The 24,325-nt window shown below is 43.9% G+C and overlaps 3 protein-coding genes and 1 long non-coding RNA gene across 4 annotated transcripts; 3 read left to right on the forward strand and 1 right to left on the reverse strand.

The window, feature by feature from the left end:
* Positions 1-59: 59 nt before the first annotated feature.
* On the forward strand, positions 60-1,195 carry LOC307236015 (snRNA-activating protein complex subunit 1-like; the record flags this gene model as incomplete). The annotated part of the gene is made up of 1 exon (XM_080008275.1): positions 60-1,195. One exon carries the CDS (start codon positions 60-62, stop codon positions 1,110-1,112), a length of 1,053 nt encoding a protein of 350 aa, XP_079864401.1. The 3' UTR covers positions 1,113-1,195.
* A 7,122-nt stretch (positions 1,196-8,317) lies between these two features.
* arl9 (ADP-ribosylation factor-like 9) lies at positions 8,318-11,404 on the forward strand. Its single transcript, XM_080008546.1, has 4 exons — positions 8,318-8,740; positions 9,692-9,866; positions 10,374-10,549; positions 10,672-11,404. Exons 1-4 carry the CDS (start codon positions 8,462-8,464, stop codon positions 10,846-10,848), a joined length of 807 nt encoding a protein of 268 aa, XP_079864672.1. The 5' UTR covers positions 8,318-8,461; the 3' UTR covers positions 10,849-11,404.
* A 925-nt stretch (positions 11,405-12,329) lies between these two features.
* Positions 12,330-13,328, forward strand: LOC307235603. The gene is made up of 3 exons (XR_013844350.1): positions 12,330-12,537; positions 13,001-13,050; positions 13,194-13,328. It is a non-coding gene; the product is annotated as an uncharacterized lncRNA (long non-coding RNA).
* A 7,003-nt stretch (positions 13,329-20,331) lies between these two features.
* On the reverse strand, positions 20,332-24,113 carry hopx (HOP homeobox). Its single transcript, XM_080007819.1, has 2 exons — positions 23,473-24,113; positions 20,332-20,920 (listed from the first exon to the last, which is right to left on the reverse strand). Exons 1-2 carry the CDS (start codon positions 23,620-23,622, stop codon positions 20,843-20,845), a joined length of 228 nt encoding a protein of 75 aa, XP_079863945.1. The 5' UTR covers positions 23,623-24,113; the 3' UTR covers positions 20,332-20,842.
* Positions 24,114-24,325: the final 212 nt, after the last annotated feature.

Raw genomic sequence — 24,325 nt, forward strand, 5'->3', positions numbered from 1 at the left:
TTACCCTGCTGTGGTTCAGGTTAAAGCCACCGTTCCAGTCGAACCGTGTTGGAGCCACGATGCCGCGGCCGACGCCCATCTACTCTGACTTCTTCTGGAAGCCTCTGACCCAGGACGTGGAGCAGCTGCTGGGGCTGCTGCAGCACCACGACTCGGTGCGCTACGCCCACTTCTCCAGCGTCTGGAGGGAGCTTGGCTTCTCTCACGTCTTCTCAGGGATCCCCAGGACCGGCGAGATGAAGCGCTTCTGCAGGGTGGCCTTCTCCACGGCCGCCCGCTACTTCCTGCCCCCGTTCAACTACCAGGTCCGGGTGGGGGGCCTTTACCTCCTCTATGCCTTCTACCACACCCAGCTCTCTGTCCCCCCCATCAAGATCCGCCTCCCCCTGAAGGACTGGCAGCACGTTTGCAAGTTCATGGCAGACTCTGTGAGCGGCCAGCACTACGACGTAGTCTACATCCTCCAGAAGCTCCTCGCCACCAAAGCCTTCCACTTCACCGCCATGCCGCACTTCCTCACCTTCCGCAAGCAGAGGAAGCAGAAGGTGGAGCCTCTGTGCGCACAGTTCCTGGGCAGGACCATGAGGGTCCAGGACCTGGTCTCCTCAGAGCTGCTGGAGGAGGTCACCAACATCCAGAAGCTCTACGGGAGGTTGAAGGACGGTGTGGAGAGCTGCCCCCTGGCTGTGGTGCTTCCGGACCTCCGCCCCCGCCTGGACCATGTGGCGGCAGAGTTTGTGGCCTGGCAGAACCACACCTTCCAAGCGGAGAGCCAGGAGGAGAACTCCGGCCCCGAGGGGGAGGGGGATGAGACCGGCAGGAGGGCGAGGCTCCTCTCCTCCATCAAGCAGAAGAGCTACAGCAGCATCCAGAAGGCAAGCAGGTCCAGGAGACACCGGCAAGCCGGACCGGTGGAGACCTCCGGCCCAGATATGGAGCGGAAGCAGGAAGAAGCCTCCATCAGGCACCCTAGGCCTCCGTCGCTCCGAGCCCGGACCTGGGAGAAGCTCCGGGTCCAGGAGGAGAGCAGCTTCCAGTCGTGGCTCCTCAGCGTTCCGGAGCAGGAGAGGAGCGTCCAGAAGAGGATCCGCCGAGGAACCTCGACCAGCTGAACCTCCACCTGCTGGACCTCCAGGAGGAGCCTCCGTCTGCATGGGCCTCCGCCTGCTGGACCCTCCAGGAGGAGCCTCCACCTGCAGCCACAGGTTCCTTCATGTTTAGTTATCTCAGCCTGTAGAGAGAACGTTACGTTTGTTTGGATTATTTTTGTTTTACTCAAATAAAGATAGTTTCTGTTTGACCTTTGACCTGTTGTGTCCTTGAAACATATCACAGAAAATGTAAACATGACTTTTTAAAATAAAGCTGTGCAGGAATGTTGAATATGAAGTATAACACAATGTGCAAGGATCATATTCAAGAAGAAAGAAGAATGTGTGTGAATGTAACGTGTGGTGTCTATGGGGGTGGGGTGAGAGTCCTAATGGACCATGCCCTTCTGAGGGTGTAGTGGCCCCCTTACAACCCTGTGGACCTCATAGGACCCTGTGGCCCCCTGAGGATGCAGTGGCCCCCTTACAACCCTGTGGACCTCATAGGACCCTGTGGCCCCCTTGTGACCCTGTCACCCCCTGAAGACCCAGTAGACCCCTTAGCATGGGCAGGGCTCAAAAGGTTGGTGTCCTGGGTGGGCGGGGTCGGCCGCCATCTTTCCTGCTGGCCTCAGGAGACATGGAAGGTTGCAGCCAATCCCCTTCTCAGCGGAGCGAACAACACGCTGCAGTCTGCCCTGCCGTCCAGATGGTGATGGAGGAGGTGAGGATGGACTCAATGGTGGTGGTGTAGAAGTTGTGGAAGAAATTCTTCTGCAATGATGGGTGAGGTCTGCCCGCTGCAAGAAAACAAAACTGGGAATATTCCAGATAATTAATTCTGCAGAATGAAGAGACCGGTTCAGTGCTGCTCCGAAGCAGCGTTCTGATCAGTCTCATCTTATTTCTGATGAAGAAGCTTCATACAACAACAGAGGGTGTGGCTGGGCTCAGAAGTCATTTACACGTCTGTCCCTCAACTGTCTCCCTGGATGTTACCTCACACAGTACATTCACAGGAAGTTGTAAATGAGCTGGCAGACGTGGATTACGTTCCCTTACAATGCACCTCCAGGCTCCCTGTGGTTATTCCTCATCTCCATACAAGGTAAACAGGACCAAATGAGATCTGGTTCTTCCACGTTAGAACTGACTTTGTAGAGAAAAGAACATTTCTCTTCACATAAAGTTGGGGCTTCCTGGGAAAACAGACAATGTTTTACAAAACTCCCGTCTGGAGGTAGAGGGAAGTGAAAAATGAAATATTGGAATATAAAAATAAATATCACTGACCACACCCACCCAACAGAACCCCACCCACTTTTGAAGCATTTTTCAAACCAGAAGAGGAGGGGGGACAGAGTGATATTTTGAGGTGACATGACAAGGTGGAACTCTGTGGACCCCAGTAGACCCCTGTGGGCCCTGTAGACCATATAGATCCCATAGATCCAGCCATCCAGGGAGCCCCGGGGGACACCTGTAGACCCCTGAGGACCCTGTGGCCCCCTGAGGATGCAGTGGCCCCCTTACAACCCTGTGGACCTCATAGGACCCTGTGGCCCCCTTGTGACCCTGTCACCCCCTGAAGACCCAGTAGAGCCCTTAGAACCCTTTGACTGAATGAAAGGGTTTGAGTCGTTTGTCTCATGTGACTTAACATCGCTCTCATATTTATATTCTTGTTAATTTTACACAACTTTCCATATCAACACATTTACTGTATATTCAATAATTCGATATGAATTTATATAACTTTAATTTGATGTTTCATTTGAATGTTTTATGTAAATATTGTCGGCACAAAACAAATGGGCGACATGCAGCTACAACCACACTACACCAACATGAAACTACATCAGCATGAAACTACAACAAGAAATAACATCAACATGAAACTGCACCAACAAGAAACTACATCAGCATGAAACTACCACAGCATAAAACTACACCATCAAGAAACTACATCAGCATGAAGCTACACCAGCAAGAAACTGCATCAGCATTAATCTACACCAACAAAAACTATATCAACAAGAAACTACATCAACATGAATCTACACCAACAAGAAAGTACACTGGCATAAAACTACACCAACAAGAAACTACAACAGCATGAAACTACATAAGCATGAATCTACACCAGCAAGAAACTACATCAACATGAATCTACACCAACAAGAAACTACACTGGCATGAAACTACACCAGCATAAAACTACACCAGCAAGAAACTACATCGGCATGAAACTACACCAGCAAGAAACTACATCAACATTAATCTCCAACAACAAGAAACTATATCAGCATGAAAGTACAACAGCATAAAACTACACCATCAAGAAACTACATCAGCATGATACTACACCAGCAAGAAACTACACCGGCATGAAACTACACAGACAAGAAACTACAACAGCATGAAACTACATCAGCATTAGTCTACACCAACAAGAAACTACATCAGCATTAGTCTACACCAACAAGAAAGTATATCAGTATGAAACTACAAGAAATTACATCAGCATGAAACTACACCAACAAGAAACTACATCAGCATGAAACTACACCAACAAGAAACTACATCAGCATGAAACTACCACAGCATAAAACTACACCATGAAGAAACTACAGCAGCATGAAACTACACCAGCAAGAAACTACATCAGCATGAAACTACACCGACAAGAAACTACAACAGCATGAAACTACATCAGCATTAGTCTACACCAACAAGAAACTACATCAGCATTAGTCTACACCAACAAGAAAGTATATCAGTATGAAACTACAAGAAATTACATCAGCATGAAACTACACCAACAAGAAACTACAACAGCATGAAACTACATCAGCATTAATCTACACCAACAAGAAACTACACTGGTATGAAACTACACCAGCATAAAACTACACCAGCAACAAACTACATCGGCATGAAATTACACCAACACGAAACTACATCTGCATGAAACTACACCAGCAAGAAACTACATCACAATTAATCTACAACAACAAGAAACTATATCAGCATGACACTACAACAGCACAAAACTACACCATCAAGAAACTACATCAGCATGATACTACCCCAGCAAGAAACTACACTGGCATGAAACTACACCAGCAAGAAACTACATCAGCATTAGTTTACACCAACAAGAAAGTATATCAGCATGAAACTACATTAGCATAAATCGACACCAGCAAGAAACTACATCGGAATGAAATTACACCAACAAGAAATGACATCAGCATGAAATTACACCAGCATGAAAATACATCAGCATTAATCTGCACCAACAAGAAACTATATCAGCATGGAACTACAACAGCATGAAACTACAGCAGCATGAAACTACAGCAGCATGAAACTACATCAGCGTGAAACTACACCAACAAGAAACTACATCAACATGAAACTACACCAACAAGAAATTATATCGGCATGAAACTACAACAGCATAAAACTACACCACCAAGAAAATACATCAGCATGAGACAAACCCAGCAAGAAAATACACCAGCATGAAACTACAGCAGCAAGAAACTACACCGCCAAGAAACGACACCAGCAAGAAACTACATCAGCATTCATCTACATCAACAAGAAACTATATCACCATGAAACTACATCAGCATAAAACAACACCAGCAAGAAACTACATAGGCATGAAAATACCCCAACAAGAAAATATACTGAGCATTAAAAATGTTAAAATATACATGAGCATTAATCGCATGAAACTACATCAGCATACGTAAAACTACACCAACAGGAAACTACATCAGCATTAATCTGCACCAACAAGAAACTATATCAGCATAAAACTACAACAGCATAAAACTACACCATCAAGAAACTACATCAGCCTGACACTACACCAAGAAACGACATCAGCATGAAACTACACCAACAAGAAACAACATCAACAAGAAACCACATCAGCATGAAACTACACCAGCATCAAACTACACCAACAAGAAACTACATCAGCATTATACTACACCAACATGAAACTACACCAAAAAGAAACTACATCAGCATGAAACTACACCTTAAAGAAACTACACCAACAAGGAACTATATCAGCATGAAACTACACCAGCAAGAAACTACACTAACAAGAAACTACATCAGCATGAAACTACACCAACAATAAACTACATCAACAAGAAACTACACCAGCAGGATACTACACCAACAAGAAACTACATCAGCATGAAACTAAACTTACAAGAAACTACACCAGCATGAAACTACATAAATAAGGAACAACATCAACAAGAAACTACACCAGCATGAAACTACACCAACAAGAAACCACATCAGCATGAAACTACACCAGCATCAAACTACACCAGCATCAAACTACACCAACAAGAAACTAAATACGCATTAAACTACACCAACATGAAACTACACCAAAAAGAAACTGCATCAGCATGAAACTACACCATCAAGAAACTACATCAGCATGAAACTAAACTTACAAGAAACTACATCAGCTTGAAACTATCCCAGCATGAAACTACACCAGCATGAAACTACAAAAATAAGAAAACATCAACAAGAAACTACACCAGCATGAAACTACATCAACAAGAAACTACATCAGCATAAAACACCAGCAAGAAACTACATCAGCCTGACACTACACCAACAAGAAACTACATCAGCATAAAACAACACCAGCAAGAAACTACATCAGCCTGACTCTTCACCAAGAAACTACATCAGCATGAAAATACCCCACCAAGAAAATATACTGAGCATTAAAAATATAAAAATATACATGAGCATTAGTCGACACCAACAAAAACTATATCAGCATGAAACTACATCAGCATACGTAAAACTACATCAAAAGAAAACTACATCAGCATAAAACTACAACAGCATAAAACTACACCATCAAGAAATTACATCAGCCTGACACTACACCAAGAAACGACATCAGCATGAAACTACACCAACAAGAAACCACATCAGCATGAAACTACACCAGCATCAAACTACACCAACAAGAAACTACATCAGCATTAAACTACACCAACATGAAACTACACCAAAAAGAAACTACATCAGCATGAAACTACACCATAAAGAAACTACACCAACAAGGAACTACATCAGCATGAAACTACACCAACAATAAACTACATCAACAGGAAACTACACCAGCAGGATACTACACCAACGAGAAACTACATCATCATGAAACTAAACTTGCAAGAAACTACATCAGCATGAAACTACAACAGCATGAAACTACATCAACAAGAAACTACATCAACAAGAAACTACACCAGCAGGATACTACACCAACAAGAAACTACATCAGCATGAAACTAAACTTACAAGAAACTACACCAGCATGAAACTACATAAATAAGAAACAACATCAACAAGAAACTACACCAGCATGAAACTACACCGACAAGAAACTACATCAGCGTGAATCTACACCAACAAGAACTACACTGGCATGAAACTACACCAGCAATAAACTACATCAGCATTAATCTACACCAACAAGAAACTATATCAGCATGAAACTACATCAGCATAAAACTACACCAGCAAGAAACTACATCGGCATGAAATTACACCAACAAGAAACTACATCAGCCTGACACTACACCAAGAAACGACATCAGCATGAAACTACACCAACAAGAAACAACATCAACAAGAAACCACATCAGCATGAAAATACACCAGCATCAAACTACACCAACAAGAAACTACATCAGCATTAAACTACACCAACATGAAACTACACCAAAAAAAAACTACATCAGCATGAAACTACACCATAAAGAAACTACACCAACAAGGAACTATATCAGCATGAAACTACACCAGCAAGAAACTACACTAACAAGAAACTACATCAGCATGAAACTACACCAACAATAAACTACATCAACAGGAAACTACACCAGCAGGATACTACACCAGCAAGAAACTACATCAACAGGAAACTACATCAACAAGAAACTACACCAGCAGGATACTACACCAACAAGAAACTACATCAGCATGAAACTAAACTTACAAGAAACTACACCAGCATGAAACTACATAAATAAGAAACAACATCAACAAGAAACTACACCAGCATGAAACTACACCAACAAGAAACTACATCAGCGTGAATCTACACCAACAAGAACTACACTGGCATGAAACTACACCAGCAATAAACTACATCAGCATTAATCTACATCACCAAGAAACTATATCAGCATGAAACTACATCAGCATAAAACTACACCAGCAAGAAACTACATCGGCATGAAATTACACCAACAAGAAACTCCATCAGCATGAAACTACAACAGCATAAAACTACACCGGCATGAAATTACACCAGCAAGAAACTACATCAGCATTAGGGTACACCAACAAGAAATTACATCAGCATGAAACTACAGCATGAAACTACACCAGCATTAAACTACACCAACAGAAACTACATCAGCATGAAACGACACCAGCAAGGAACTACACCGGCATGAAACTACACCAACAAGAAACTACATCAGCATTAATCTACACCAACAAGAAACTACACCAACAGGAAACTACACCAACAAGCTACTACTGTACACCAACAAGAAACTATCCCAGCATAAATCTACACCAGCAACAAACTACACCAACAGGAAACTATATCAGCATGAAATTCCACAAGAATTGTTATTATTTATTTATAATTATTTTAATTATTATTATTATTATTATTATTATTGTTATTGTTTTTGTTATTATTGTTTTTTTTTTTTTTTAATAATTGTTCTTATTTAATATTATTATTATTAGTAGTAGTAGTATTAGTAGTAGTAGTAGTCGTCATAGTATTATTATTAGTAGTATTATTAGTATTATTAGTATTATTATTATTAACAAGGTATAGTTTGTGACGTGTCGTGACGTCAGAGTTCCTCACCTCTTATCAGCCGCTCGGCGCCGTGGTTAGTTTCAGTGTCAGAGGCCGCGGAGGCAGATTCACATAGTGGAGTCTGGATAAACAGAAACATTATAATAACCTCAACATTATAATAAACTAAATGTTATAATAACCTCAACATTATAATAAACTAAATGTTATAATAAACTCAACATTATAATACAGTGGATTAGAGCGTGTCTTGCCCCCTGCTGGACTCTTACGGTACGACACCAGTTTGTCACTTCAAAGCGGAAGTTCTGTGTAGAAGTTGAGTCTGACTTCCGGTCTAATCCACTTGTTGATCGGATCCTGGAGCCGCAGATGGACTGAACCGGGAGAACCGGGAGAACCGGGAGAACCGGGACCAGCCCGAAGCAGCTTCCACTCGGACCGAACCCGGAGCGCCAGCACCATGCCCGGCATGCGGGAGGCGGCGCTGCTCGGAGCCGCCCTCGGACTGGGAGGAGGACTGGCGTACTGGGTGTGGAGCCGGTCTGCCGGGGACCTGGAGGCCCGCACCGGGACCCAGCCCGGGACCAGGCCCGCGACCAAGCCCGGGACCAAGCCCGGGACCAAGCCCGGGACCAAGCCCGGGACCAAGCCCGGGACCAGAGCGTACAGCGGGCCGCTGTCTGGAGGAGGCCCCCGGGAAGTTCCTCCACGAAGAGAAGCGGAGACCCCGAAATCTGAGGTGGAATGACACGAAAGCAATGAACTCATTAAAATGTCCCTTCAATGAAATTATCTTATGATAAATACATCTCATCCACTTTTAATTCGATTTCAATACATTCATTTCAAATGTGTTTATTTAAATGAATTACATTCAGATAAAGATAAATCAGGGAAATCCAACACCGCAGATGGGACTCGAACCCGCAACCTCTGGGTTTAGACCTGACCCAGAGTTTACCATCAATAGGCTCCGGATTCTCACATAAAGTTGTTTTTTAGTCTGATATTAATATTATCAATCAATATCATATATTACCCTATTCTGAAAATGTGTCACTTTCAGAATATCTACACATTTTGTGTGTGTGTGCGTGTTTGTGCACTTCATGTGAATTTGCACAAATCTTGATATTTAAGATCATCTTAAATGATCAGATTAGAATTCAGTATAACTTTACTTACATACCATTCTCACCAATAATAATAATAATACTAATAATAATATCAATAATAGTAGTAATAATAATAATATCAATAATGATATTATTATTATTATTAATAATAATAATAATAATAATAATAATAATAATGATAATATATATCATTATTATATATCAATTATAATAACCTTAATTTGTACCTTCACACACAACATGCAGCTCCAGCTCCAAGTGCTTTGCAAAGCAATAAATAAATACTAAAACGCAAAAACACATTTGCTAAAAATAAGTAAATGTTAAACCCTTAAACCTTGAAGATATTTCTCTTGAATTATTAGTCAAATGAAATACTCAAAGAAATGATCAAATATTCTCTTACAACAATCTATATATATGATAATCCTCACGGTAGTTTAAGGTATTTTTCAGTGAAATAAATAATACCAACAATAAACCCATCGGTCAGTAGAGCCTCACACCGACACCTGTCTCTCTCTCTGTCTGTCTGTGTCCCTGCCCTCCCCCAGTGCCGGCCGGTGCGGCGGGGTCATCAAGTCCTGGTCCTGGGTCTGGACGGCTCAGGGAAGTCCAGCCTCCTGCAGTGCTTCTCCTGTGGTGTCCTGGAGCAGGACGTCACGCCCACCGACGGCTTCAACGCCGTCAGCCTCAGCAGCGAAGACCTGCATGTCGAGTTCCTGGAGAGTGAGTGTCGCTACTGACCGCACGGACCTCTGACCGGACGGACCTCTGACCGCACGGACCTCTGACCGGACGGACCTCTGACCGGACGGACCTCTGACCGCACGGACCGCTGACCGCACGGACCTCTGACCGGACGGACCTCTGACCGCACGGACCTCTGACCGCACGGACCTCTGACCGCACGGACCTCTGACCGCACGGACCGCTGACCGCACGGACCTCTGACCGCACGGACCTCTGACCGCACGGACCTCTGACCGCACGGACCTCTGACCGCACGGACCTCTGACCGCACGGACCTCTGACCGGACGGACCGCTGACCGGACGGGCCTCTGACCGGACGGGCCTCTGACCGCACGGACATCTGACCGCACGGGCCTCTGACCGCACGGACCTCTGACCGCACGGACCTCTGACCGCACGGACCTCTGACCGCACGGGCCTCTGACCGCACGGACCTCTGACCGCACAGTCTGTGTTGCTTCTGCTCTGCTGGGTCGCTGCAGTCGGGGGGAAGGAGGCGCTGCGTCCCTACTGGCAGAAGTACCTCCCCCAGGCGCTGGTCCTGGTCTACGTGGTGGACTCCTCCAGGAGCGACCTGTTCCCCACCGCCCGGAAGCTCCTGCAGGACCTGCTGACCTTTGACCCCCGCCTGCCGCTGGTGGTGCTGGCCAACAAACAGGTGAGGGGGGGGGGGATTCAGCATAGGTCAACCCAGAGTGCAGGGATGGAGCAAAACCATGGAAACAGGATTATTAGGTGGTGGACCCAGAGCCGCCTCCTCTGACGCCGCTCTGCCCTCAGGACCTGCCCGGCGCCTGCAGCATCACCGAGCTCCACGATGCGCTCTGCCTCTCGTTGCTCGGCAACCAGCGCAAGCTGTTCCTCATCAGCACCTTCGTACGGCGGGGGGCCGAGCTCAGTGCGGGGGTGCAGGACGCCAGGGAGCTGCTGCTGCAGATGGTGGCGGACGCCAGATAGGGGGCGTGGTCCTGCGGGAAGCCACTGCTCTGAGCGTCTCCATGGTAACAGGATGGACGATAGAAAACTAGAAGTTTGTATAAATTATAAAAACAACGAAGATGGCCGCCCTGTTTGTATGGTCTTTTTTGAGTGGATCAAAGTATTTTCCAGAAAGTTTGATACTCAACGTCTCAGGTTTGATCTCAACCCTGTAGAAAGTTGATGTTTTATATTTGCAATAAAAATGAAACACAAACACAGGAAGTAGAGGATAATAAATATGAATAAAATATGAGTATTTTGATAGAAAACGCAGACATATGTAAGAGTTTGAAAGATAAAACTAAAGTTTCTTCCTCCTGTTTAATTTAATCAGAAAAACAAAGTTTCCTGGAACAGGTCCAGATGTACAAAGTACTTTTTCGGGTTTTAATGGAGGATAAAATGAAATATTTAAGGTTGGTTTTCAACTGATAAACAGCTTTATCACTTCACTGCTTTTTGTATTTTCAGCTTTAAACAACTTGTTTACTTTGAATTTGTCAAAGAACAATGAATGAATTGACGAATGTGAGCTGATATGGTCCTCTCCTTCCTCCTTTAAATCACCTTTCCTGTTTCTGCTTCTTGGTGTTCATTAAACCTTCAATGTTCGTAAACATTCAAATGGAATGTATTGAGTTGATTTATCCATGTTCTGTTCAAAGTGATCCAAATCATTACATTTCAATTGATCAGAAAAGTTCTTGGTGTTTCAGCCCCTGCTGGACTCCCAGGTTCAACCCATGCACCACGTGCTATTTGCGCAGTTTCCATGGCGACAGGACTAAACTAAGTAAAGGTCAATGACTTTAAACTTGAAATCAGTTTCCTACTTCCTGTTTGATAGTAACATCAGACACGGATTAACTCGGATTAACCCCAAATCACCCTGGGCCCAGGGTGATTTGGGGGCCTGTAGTTGGCCAGCATCAAAGGCACGGCTGCACCTCCTTCCTGCCTAAAGCTACATTTTGGGTGGAGGTATCAGTTTTTACGGATTGGAGCTTTGCGGATGGAACCAGCGGCGCTGTTACATGACGTCGTCCACTTCAGAACTTGAACGCTCGCTGACAAGATGGCAGCCTTGAGTGTCTTCTAAACTTTGCGAGGACAGGAAACACTGGAGCAAATTCTGTCCAAAACAGTTGGTACCCAAACCCGATGGGACCCGGATCCAATTAGAACCATCAATTAATAAAAAGTAACGACCAGTTTCTCACTAGATATCACAGAACCAACCCGGTGTATGTCCGAGGCGAGAATAAAAGGTGGACCGGCCCCCGGGTCGGACCTGGGTTGGTCGGATTCCGGTCGCCCCAGAAGCCCTCCGCACCACATAGGACCGGTCTGAAGGTGGAGTTTGCATTGTTGTTGTTGTTGTTGTTATTGGTGCCGGCAGCAGCATCTTGATGTCCACTGTGGAGGAAGCTTCCGCACCACTGGCCCTTGAAGACCCTTGTAGTACTCACCTGACCCCGCCTACCTGGGACGGCAACTGCTGTGAAACGGGGCGTCAGACCCGAACGCCAGGATGTCATGGCGTCTATTTCCACATGGAACAAGGGGCAGAGAGACTCCCTGATGGAAATCAGAAAGTTGTGATGTTGACGCGGAGGACCACGCCCATGATCCAAACACCTGCAGCTGAGGGGTGACAGGTGGCAGGTACACCTACATATATACAGTATATACATATGTGTGTGTATATATATATATAATATATGCTGTATATATAGATATACACATATTTATAAGTGAGGACCTGTTATTTCACGGTATGGGGGCGCGGCTGGTTTATATAGTATAGTGTATATATGGTATATATATAGTATATAAAGAGTGATGTACAAAACAGACTGGTCAGAGAGCTGGTTCTAAGTCTGAACGGTTGTTAAGTAAGGAGTACCTGTATAAATAATGTGTGTGTATATATATATATATATATATATATATATATATATATATATATATATATATATATATATATAGTCATAATAAAATATATAATATAATATAAGATGCAGGTACCAGTCTGTCCAGCAGGGGGAGCCTTCAGGTTTAAAACTCTGCCTCTTCCTGTTTGTTTCGTGTCACCTTCACTCAGTGTTTTGTTGTTGAACTCCTTCAGGTGGTGGAGGAGGATGAGGAGCGGAGTGGAGGTGGAGCTTCATCCAAACGGTAAAAGCAACATGATATTTGAATTAATTCTCTGAAGTCGTTTCAGTTCAAAGTGTTGATTTAAGAAACCAGGCAACAATGAACTTCCTGTTGTAACACACACACACACTCATGGATGTGCGAATGGCTGCTGCTTCCTGCAGGAGGACTTCCTGTTCCTGCAGGAGGACTTCCTGTTCCTGCAGGAGGACGCCCAGTCGCAGCACATTGTTCGTCTGTCCGTACCCCGAGCCCGAGCCTCCACCCAGAGCCTCCACTGTCCACCCAGAGCCTCCACTGTCCATCCAGAACCTCCACCCAGAGCCTCCACTGTCCACCCAGAGCCTCCACCCAGAGCCTCCACTGTCCACCCAGAGCCCCCACTGTCCACCTAGAGCCTCCACCCAGAGCCTCCACTGTCCATCCAGAGCCTCCACCCAGAGCCCCCACTGTCCACCCAGAGCCTCCACCCAGAGCCCCCCACTGTCCACCTAGAGCCTCCACCCAGAGCCTCCACTGTCCATCCAGAGCCTCCACTGTCCACCCAGAGCCTCCACCCAGAGCCTCCACTGTCCACCCAGAGGCTTCATTCCATAAGGTTTGTGTGAGGAAAGGACTGCTCCTCCAGGCCAGAAGCGAGGTGGAGCAGCGAGGTGGAGCAGCGGACACAGGGGGACGCTCTGCCTGCGAGGAGGTCCCCGGGGGCGGGGCCACAACCACCAGTCTTTTTATAAACCCTGGGTGCAGCAGGATTCCAGATGCTTCTGTTGCTTTACACAACACACCAACGCTGTGCTGTCCTCCCAGTCGCAGCTAGCTTTCACAAAAACTGGAATATTCATATTAATATTAATATTGATGTTGATATCAATATTGATATTGATATATATTGATATTAATATTAATATCTATTGATGTTGATATTGATATTAATATTGATATTAATGTGGAAGAAAAACAGAAAGCAGCTGTAAACTTTTTCACAAAAAGTGTTTTTGTGATTTCTTCGTACAAAACAAATCCACATTATTTTACTAGTTAACTATATAAAGGGGACCTATTATTCTCCTTTTCACAAAGTTAATATAGCTTTCTGAGGTCCCCAAAACATTTTTATATATATTTTTTTGCCCAAAATTCCATTCAGATTTTGCATTGGAGCCATTCTAAAGCCTCTAAAAGCATAATGTTCCTCAACGGAGGTTTCAGTGGGAGGAGCCTCCCTCCTGAGGCCCCTCGCTCTGTGAGCCAATGGGGTTTGAGCGTATGTTTCTGAACAAATTTGAGGCGAGAAATAATGAATGCACTTGTTGAATCGTCATCATATTAAATCAACAGCCTCTTTTAAAAGGTTCTTGACACTTTGGTAAGGTTAGGGCTCTTTTTAGGCTTTTTTTAGTTTCATTCAGGAAACAAGAAAAATAAATGAATAAAATGAAAATATCTACAATAAAAACACTCTTTTTATTGGTTTTGTTCCGCCCCTCCTCATGGCATTGTGACATCATAGCATTGTGATGACAGTCTGACAGCGTAAGACGCAGATAATCAGATAATCAGACCACGCCCAGACTGGGACCAACGTCTCTTTCCATCAGCCTCCTCACTGCCCTGAGAAGAACAATCACTGAGTTCATTCATGTCATTCCTGCATGTATACAGTGTAGTAACCATGACAACGTATTACAGTTCATTCAAGTCATTCCTGTATGTATACAGTGTAGTAACCATGACAACGTATTACAGTTTATTCATGTCATTCCTGCATGTATACAGTGTAGTAACCATGACAACGTATTACAGTTTATTCATGTCATTCCTGCATGTATACAGTGTAGTAACCATGACAACGTATTACAGTTCATTCATGTAATTCCTGTATGTATACAGTGTAGTAACCATGACAACGTATTACAGTTTATTCATGTCATTCCTGCATGTATACAGTGTAGTAACCATGACAACGTATTACAGTTCATTCATGTCATTCCTGTATGTATACAGTGTAGTAACCATGACAACGTATTACAGTTTATTCATGTCATTCCTGTATGTATACAGTGTAGTAACCATGACAACGTATTACAGTTTATTCATGTCATTCCTGTATGTATACAGTGTAGTAACCATGACAACGTATTACAGTTCATTCATGTAATTCCTGTATGTATACAGTGTAGTAACCATGACAACGTATTACAGTTTATTCATGTCATTCCGGCATGTATACAGTGTAGTAACCATGACAACGTATTCGTTTATTCATGTCATTCCTGCATGTATAGAGTGTAGTAACCATGACAACGTATTACAGTTTATTCATGTCATTCCCGCATGTATGGAGTGTAGTAACCATGACAACATATTACAGTTTATTCATGTCATTCCTGTATGTATACAGTGTAGTAACCATGACAACGTATTACAGTTCATTCATGTCATTCCTGCATGTATAGAGTGTAGTAACCATGACAACGTATTACAGTTTATTCATGTCATTCCTGCATGTATAGAGTGTAGTAACCATGACAACGTATTACAGTTCATGTCATTCCTGTATGTATACAGTGTAGTAGCCATGACAACATATTACAGTTTATTCATGTTATTCCTGTATGTATACAGTGTAGTAGCCATGACAACATATTACAGTTTATTCATGTTATTCCTGTATGTATACAGTGTAGTTACCATGACAACGTATTAACAGGTTATTTACATCTGCATAGAGACTGATCCTCAAACTGCTTGTTTCTGTTGTGTTCCACAGTTTCACTTCGCTTGTAAAGACACCTGAAGTGAGCTCCTGCCTCAGGTACTTTTTGGGAGTGTTTATCTGGCTGTGTAGGTCCGCACGGCGCGAGGGCACAATTATTTTTTAAATCTTTTGGTTTCCATCGTCTGCAGTTTCTTCAAGGACAGTTGGTGTCAATTCCTCTTTCTTTTAAAAGATTTGTGCTGGTCTCTGCAGCCAACAGAGCACTTCCCAGCGGCACTTGTTATTTCTCAAGTTTTGGGTAGAGAAACTCATATGGGGGCGGTTCTAATTCTAATGAGGCGTCATGTGACGTAGGAAGAGATCGCAAATGTGAACGTTGTTTCACATGTTTACTGAGGGACCCACAACCACCTGACTGACTACAACCACCACCTTCTTCACCAGCAGCTTGTTGCTTCCTCAGGCCCCTTCTGCCCCATGGGGCAGCCAGAGCCGCTCAGCTGACCCTGAGCCTGCTGCCGCTCTCCACACCCAGAATTCCAGAGCAACAGACAGGTAGAGAGACAGACAGTCTGTCATCAGTGTGGGATCAGTATGAACTGATTTTACTGATTTTGATGCCATTTTAGATTTTTGTTATTGATCGAATTCCTTCTCTACAGCCCTTTTCCCACTTGCACCGAAAGGTGTAAATCTAGCGGCCGTGTTGGGTGTTGGTGTGCTGTGGGAACAGGATGGTGTGGATGTTCCTAAATCTCCACCGCTCTTCACCCGCTGTCATTTACGGCAACATGTGGGTACGGCTGTGAACGGAAGCGTGTGGGGATGGAGGCGGTAACATGCAGCCCAGCTCCATCACAAGCGTGGAGCTGAGAGTGGAAGACGTGCGCTCTCTACGCAGACAGCTCTTTATCTTCTTACGTTTGCTTCTCAGAGCCTGGGCGTGTCTTTTACAGTTGGGGGTGCGGTGCGGGGACATGGATGTCCGGGAGAGGGGGGGTCTAAAAAGGATGGTGTTGTCTAGTCTCTGCAGATATCACACACCTCTGGTGGAGCATTACGTCACGTATCCCTAACATCATGGATGTAGCAACAGACTCCATACGGAAGTTCTCCGTAAAGGAGGCCCATGTGGAATGAAAAGCAACTGACTTTACTGCATATTTATCATCAGCCATGTTACAGGTTCCATCCAACATCCATCCATCCATCCAACATCCATCCATCCATCCAACATCCATCCGACATCCATCCATCTATCCAACATCCATCCATCCAGCATCCATCAAACATCTATCCATCCATCCAACGTCCACCCATCCAACATCCATCCGACATCCATCCACCCAACATCCACCCATCCATCCAACATCCATCCGTCCAACATCCACCCAACATCCATCCATCTATCCAACATCCATCCATCTATCCAGCATCCATCCATCCATCAAACATCTGTCTATCCATCCAACGTCCATCCATCCATCCATCCAACATCCACCCAACATCCATCCATCCAACATCCACCCAACATCCATCCATCCAATATCCATCCATCCAGCATCCATCCAACACCTACTGTTGGGATCTAGAAAAACGGATCCCTTCCAGGTTGGTTGATGTGTGGAGCTTCCTCAATAAGATGGAGACGGGTGCAATGCAAAATGGATCCTTTATTGGTGCAGCGACAAAGACCAGGAGACGAGCCCAAAGCAAGAGCGACCAAGCAAGTGAGAGCGAGTCTGTAGACACGCTCCTATATATATATCCTCCCAGGCCAGTCGTCATAAAGGCTATTTGGATGAGAGATGTCATAAAGAGACATTTTATATGTTGGGTACCATTTTAAGTAAAATGCCCTGTTATTTCTATCAGCCGCCATTTGGTGCGCTATACTACATCCAACAATATCCATCCATCATCCATCCATCCATCAAACATCCATCCATCCAACATCCATCCATCTATCCAACATCCATCCATCCAACATCCATCCATCTATCCAACATCCATCCATCCAACATCCATCCAACATCCATCCATCCATCAAACATCCATCCATCATCCATCTAACATCCATGACTGTGGAGCCAGTTCTTTTCTTCCGTTCAGTTCCTTTGCTCTGTGATGACCTCATAGTTTCCACCTTCTAACGTGTTTTTGGAGCAGAACCTGCTCCAAGCCGCAGTGAGAGCGTTTGGCAGAGCAGGACCAAATCAAGGACCAGGACCAAATCAAGGACCAGGACCAGGACTCCTGCACTGTCTCGCCTCCTGGATTCCTTGCTGTCTCTGCTTAGCAACGCACAAAGACGCTGCGTTCTCATTCTGCTCACAGAGCCTGGAGCTGCAGGACGCTCTGCTCCGTGTGGTTCTACGTAGAGCGGATCCTTCTAGAACCTCTGTGTGTGGTTCTACGTAGAGCTTCACACAGAACAAATGTAAAGTAAAATGGAACTGATTGATCATTGGATTCATTTGTCATATTAAAGATGGCCGACAGCTGAGTGTGTACTGTGTGCACAAGATACTGGTTTATTTTACATACACACATATGTGTATATACTGTATGTAACACACACACACATACACACACACTTGAAGAGTTTTGTGTGTGAACAGAACGACCAGTTCAACTGGTTCCAGAACGACAGACTAGACGCAGTGAGACAGGCAGGCATGAGACAAACTCTACAAGATGTTAATGCAGCAGAGTGTGAACACAGAGTTCCAGCTCTGTGTGTGTGTGTGTGTGTGTGTGTGTGTGTGTGTGGGTGTGTGTGTGTGTGTGTGTGTGTTTGCTGGGTGGGTGTGTGTGTGTGTGTGTGTGTGTTTGCTGGGTGTGTGTGTGTGTTTGCTGGGTGTGTGTGTGTGTGTGTGTGTGTGTGTTTGCTGGGTGTGTGTGTGTGTGTGTGTGTGTGTTTGCTGGGTGTGTGTGTGTGTGTGTGTGTGTTTGCTGGGTGTGTGTGTGTGTGTTTTGCTGGGTGTGTGTTTGCTGGGTGTGTGTGTGTGTGTGTGTTTGCTGGGTGTGTGTTTGCTGGGTGTGTGTGTGTGTGTGTGTTTGCTGGGTGTGTGTTTGCTGGGTGTGTGTGTGTGTGTGTGTGTGTTGGGTGTGTGTTTGCTGGGTGTGTGTGTGTGTGTGTGTGTGTTTGCTGGGTGTGTGTGTGTGTGTTTGCTGGGTGTGTGTTTGCTGGGTGTGTGTGTGTGTGTGTGTTGGGTGTGTGTTTGCTGGGTGTGTGTGTGTGTGTGTGTGTGTTTGCTGGGTGTGTGTTTGCTGGGTGTGTGTGTGTGTGTGTTTGCTGGGTGTGTGTGTGTGTGTGTGTGTGTGTGTGTGTGTGTGTGTGTTTGCTGGGTGTGTGTGTGTGTGTGTGTGTGTGTTTGCTGGGTGTGTGTGTGTGTGTGTGTGTTTGCTGGGTTTGTGTGTGTGTGTGTGTGTTTGCTGGGTGTTTGCTGGGTGTGTGTGTGTGTGTTTGCTGGGTGTGTGTGTGTGTGTTTGCTGGGTGTGTGTGTGTGTGTGTGTGTGTGTTTGCTGGGTGTGTGTGTGTGTGTGTGTGTGTGTGTGTTTGCTGGGTGTGTGTGTGTGTGTGTGTGTTTGCTGGGTGTGTGTGTGTGTGTGTGTGTGTTTGCTGGGTGTGTGTGTGTGTGTGTGTTTGCTGGGTGTGTGTTTGTGTGTCTGTGTGTGTGTTTGCTGGGTGTGTGTGTGTGTGTGTTTGCTGGGTGTGTGTGTGTGTGTGTGTGTGTGTGTTTGCTGGGTGTGTGTGTGTGTGTGTTTGCTGGGTGTGTGTGTGTGTGTGTGTGTGTGTGTTTGCTGGGTGTGTGTGTGTGTGTGTGTGTGTTTGCTGGGTGTGTGTGTGTGTGTGTGTGTGTGTGTGTTTGCTGGGTGTGTGTGTGTGTGTGTGTGTGTGTTTGCTGGGTGTGTGTGTGTGTGTTTGCTGGGTGTGTGTGTGTGTGTGTGTGTGTGTGTTTGCTGGGTGTGTGTGTGTGTGTGTGTGTGTGTGTGTGTGTGTGTGTGTGTGTTTGCTGGGTGTGTGTGTGTGTGTGTGTGTGTGTTTGCTGGGTGTGTGTGTGTGTGTGTTTGCTGTGTGTGTGTGTGTGTGTGTGTGTGTGTGTGTGTGTGTTTGCTGGGTGTGTGTGTGTGTGTGTGTGTGTGTGTGTTTGCTGGGTGTGTGTGTGTGTGTGTGTGTGTTTGCTGGGTGTGTGTGTGTGTGTGTGTGTGTGTGTGTGTTTTCTGGGTGTGACGTTATTTTACACTGAGTTGATAAACAGGAAACATCCACAGGAACAGGAAGTGGACACGCTCTGTGTGTGTGTGTTACAGTGTGTGTGTAACAGTGTGTGTGTTACATTGGCGGCAGTTTGACTGGAGGCTGTTTGGAGGAAAACACTGTCTGTCTGTCTGTCTGTCTGTCTGTCTGTCTGTCTGTCTGACTTTCCAGATACTTCCTCTTAAAAACTGAATTGATTTTTGTTTCTTTGATACTAACCTGGGGGGGGCTGATGACATCACCGCTGTTCTAACCATGATGTCACCTCCTCTCTTCTATTGTGGAAACTTCCTGAGCAGCAAACTGCACTTGTACTAAATAACAGTAATAATAAACAATCACGTTTATTTCTGTAGATATGGAGGTTATATCGGCAACAAAACACAAACACTTCACATTCCAAGAAGTTCAAACAGCTTCATAGATACAAAACAGAGGAAGGTCGAAAAGAAGAAAGAATATTTGACATATTATAATATATTTTAATATTAGCTATATTATAATATATGTCTTATATATTATAATATATTATAATATTAGATATTATATTATAATATTGGATATATTATAATATAATATGAGATATAATATCTCATATTATAATATTTTATTTCCGGCTTTCCGCTCAGTTTCGCCGAGGATCAGACGTTTGGCCGCAGTACTGCGACCGCACCCCAGGGGGCTTGATGACGGAGGTCTGGAGGATTTGTCCTTCTCCTTCTTCTCCTTCTTCTTCTTCTTCTTCTTCTCCTTCTTCTTCTCCTTCTCCTTCTTCTTCTTCTTCTCCTTCTTCTCCTTCTTCTTCTTCTTCTTCTTCTTCTCCTTCTCGCTCAGTCCTTCACTGATCCCAGTTCAGCTGGAAGCCCTTCCTGCTGCCGCCACAGGGCGTTACGTAAACGGAACCACTCCTGGAGAGAGAGACAGGGAGAGGGAGACGGGGAAGGAGGGAGACGGGGAAGGAGGGAGACGGGGAGGGAGGCAGACAGGGAGGGAGACGGGGAGGGAGACGGGGAGGTAGACAGGGAGGGAGGGAGACAGGGAGGGAGGGAGACAGGGAGGGAGACGATCATACTCTGTTGTGTTGCGTCTCCAGGTTGTCATGGCAACCAGCGGCACGGTGATATCATCACGGGACTTTCGCTGATTCTTTTCATCTTTTAATAAAGAAACAATTAAGTTTCTCAGTGTGATTATGGTCAGATCATAATACTACATTCACAGTATTAATAATACTTTATTTACAGAATTGACAACTTTTCAGTATTTATACTATTTCACAGTATTGATACTTTACAGTATTTGTAGTACTTTACAGATAGTAATTCATTTACGGTATTGATACACCTTTATTTACAGTATTTATACTTCTTTACAGTATTGATATTACTTGATTTACAGTATACACCTTTATTTACAGTGTACTACTTTATCTTCAGTATTTATACTACTTTACAGTATCAATATTACTTTATTTACAGTATTAATACACCTTGATTTACAGTATTTATACTATGTTATTTACATTATTTGTACTGCTACTAACGTGATAATGTGATGATAATTATGTGATATTAACTTGATAATGTTATAATGTGATGGTAACGTGATAATGTGATGATAAAGTGATGATAATGTAATAATGGTGCAATGATAAAATGATAATAATGTGACGATAAAGTGGTAATAATGTGATGATAATGTGATTATAATGTAATAATGATGTGATGATAGTGATAATGTGATGATAAAGTTATAATAATGTGGTGATAATAAAGTGATGATAATGTGATGATACAGTGACAAGGTGATGATACAGTGATAATATAATATTGTGATGAAAATGTGATGATAAAGTGATGAGATAATGTAATAATAACATCATAATAAAGTGAAATTAATGTGATGATAATTAATAACGATGCAATATAACGTGGTAATAATGTGATAATAATGTGATGATAATGTGATAACAAAGTGATGATAAAATTATAATATAGTGATGATAACGTGATAATAAAGTGATGCTAATGTAATAATGGTGTGATGATAAAGTAATAATAATGTGGTGATAATAAAGTATGTGACAAATAATCTTTTGAACTTGAAGTGATAATGTGATGATACAGTGACAACGTGATGATACGGTGATAATAATGTAACAATATTGTGATAAAAATTTGATGATAAAGTGATAATAATGACATAATAATGTGATGATAAAGTCATAATAATGTGATGATAACGTGAAATTAACGTGATGATAATGTAATAACATGATGATAATAATGTGCCGGTAATGTGATAGTAACATGATAATAAGGTGATGAAAAAGTGATAATGATGTGATAGTGATAATAAAGTGATAATGTCATAATAAAGTGATGATGTCATAATGATGTGATGATAAAGTGGTAATAAAGTGATGATAATGTAATCATGTGACGATAAAGTATTAATGTGATGATAAAGTGATAATGTGATGATAAAGTGATAATGTCATAACAAAGGGATGATAATGTAATAATAATGTAACAATGACGTATTAATGTGTTGTTAAAGTGCTAATGTAATAATGATGTGATGATAGTGATAATATTGTGATAATGTGATAATAATGTGATGTAATAATTTATAATTATAATAATGGATTATATATAATGTAATAATAACGTCATAATAAAGTGAAATTAATGTGATGATAATGTAATAACGACGCAATATAACGTGGTAATAATGTGATAATAATGTAATAATAATGTGATGATAATGTGATAACAAAGTGATGATAATATGATAATATAGTGATGATAACGTGATAATAAAGTGATGCTAATGTAATAATGGTGTGATAACGTAATAATAATGTGGTGATAAAGTATGTGACAAATAATCTTTTGAACTTGAAGTGATAATGTGATGATACAGTGACAACGTGATGATACGGTGATAATAATGTAATAATATTGTGATGAAAATTTGATAATAAAGTGATAATAATGACATAATAATGTGATGATAAAGTCATAATAATGTGATGATAACGTGAAATTAACGTGATGATAATGTAATAACACGATGATAATAATGTGCCGGTAATGTGATAGTAACATGATAATAAGGTGATGAAAAAGTGATAATGATGTGATAGTGATAATAAAGTGATAGTCATAATGATGTGATGATAAAGTGGTAATAAAGTGATGATAATGTAATCATGTGACGATAAAGTATTAATGTGATGATAAAGTGATAATAATGTGATGATAAAGTGATAGTCATAACAAAGTGATGATAATGTAATAATAATGTAACAATGAAGTATTAATAATGTGTTGTTAAAGTGATCATGTAATAATGATGTGATGATAGTGATAATATTGTGATAATGTGATGATAAAGTGATAATAATGTATAATTATAATAATGGATTATATATAATGTAATAATCCAGGTGACTGACCCTGGTCTGCTCCTCCGGCAGCTCGCACTCTGCAGAGATCAGCATCAACGTGGTGTCGTCCGGATGTTTGGTCACTTTGCTGAAGTTTTCCTCCAGGATCCGGATCTGATCCTCGGCCAACTGCAGCCTCTGCGTCCCGCTGGAAGCCATGAGACTCTGGCAGGCTGGTGACTGGCTGGTGGCTGGCTGGTGGGTGGCTGGTGGCTGGCTGGTGGCTGGCTGGTGGCAGGCTGGTGGCAGGCTGGTGGCTGGCTGGTGACTGGCTGGTGGCAGGCTGGTGGCAGGCTGGTGGCTGGCTGGTGACTGGCTGGTGGCAGGCTGGTGGCAGGCTGGTGGCTGGCTGGTGGCTGGCTGGTGGCAGGCTGGTGGCTGGCTGGTGGCAGGCTGGTGGCTGGCTGGTGGCTGGCTGGTGGCAGGCTGGTGGCTGGCTGGTGGCTGGCTGGTGGCAGGCTGGTGGCTGGCTGGTGGCTGGCTGGTGGCAGGCTGGTGGCTGGCTGGTGGCTGGCTGGTGGCTGGCTGGTGGCAGGCTGGTGGCAGGCTGGTGACTGGCTGGTGGCAGGCTGGTGGCAGGCTGGTGACTGGCTGGTGGCAGGCTGGTGGCTGGCTGGTGGCTGGCTGGTGACAGACTGGTGGCAGGCTGGTGGCAGCTGGTTACAGGCTGGTGACTGGCTGGTGACTGGCTGGTGACTGGCTGGTGGCAGGCTGGTGACTGGCTGGTGGCAGGCTGGTGACTGGCTGGTGACTGGCTGGTGGCAGGCTGGTGGCAGCTGGTTACAGGCTGGTGACTGGCTGGTGGCAGGCTGGTGACTGGCTGGTGACTGGCTGGTGACTGGCTGGTGGCAGGCTGGTGACT

This window comes from Zeus faber (assembly GCF_960531495.2).
Source record: "Zeus faber genome assembly, chromosome: 10".
NCBI classification, from domain to species: Eukaryota; Metazoa; Chordata; class Actinopteri; order Zeiformes; family Zeidae; genus Zeus; species Zeus faber.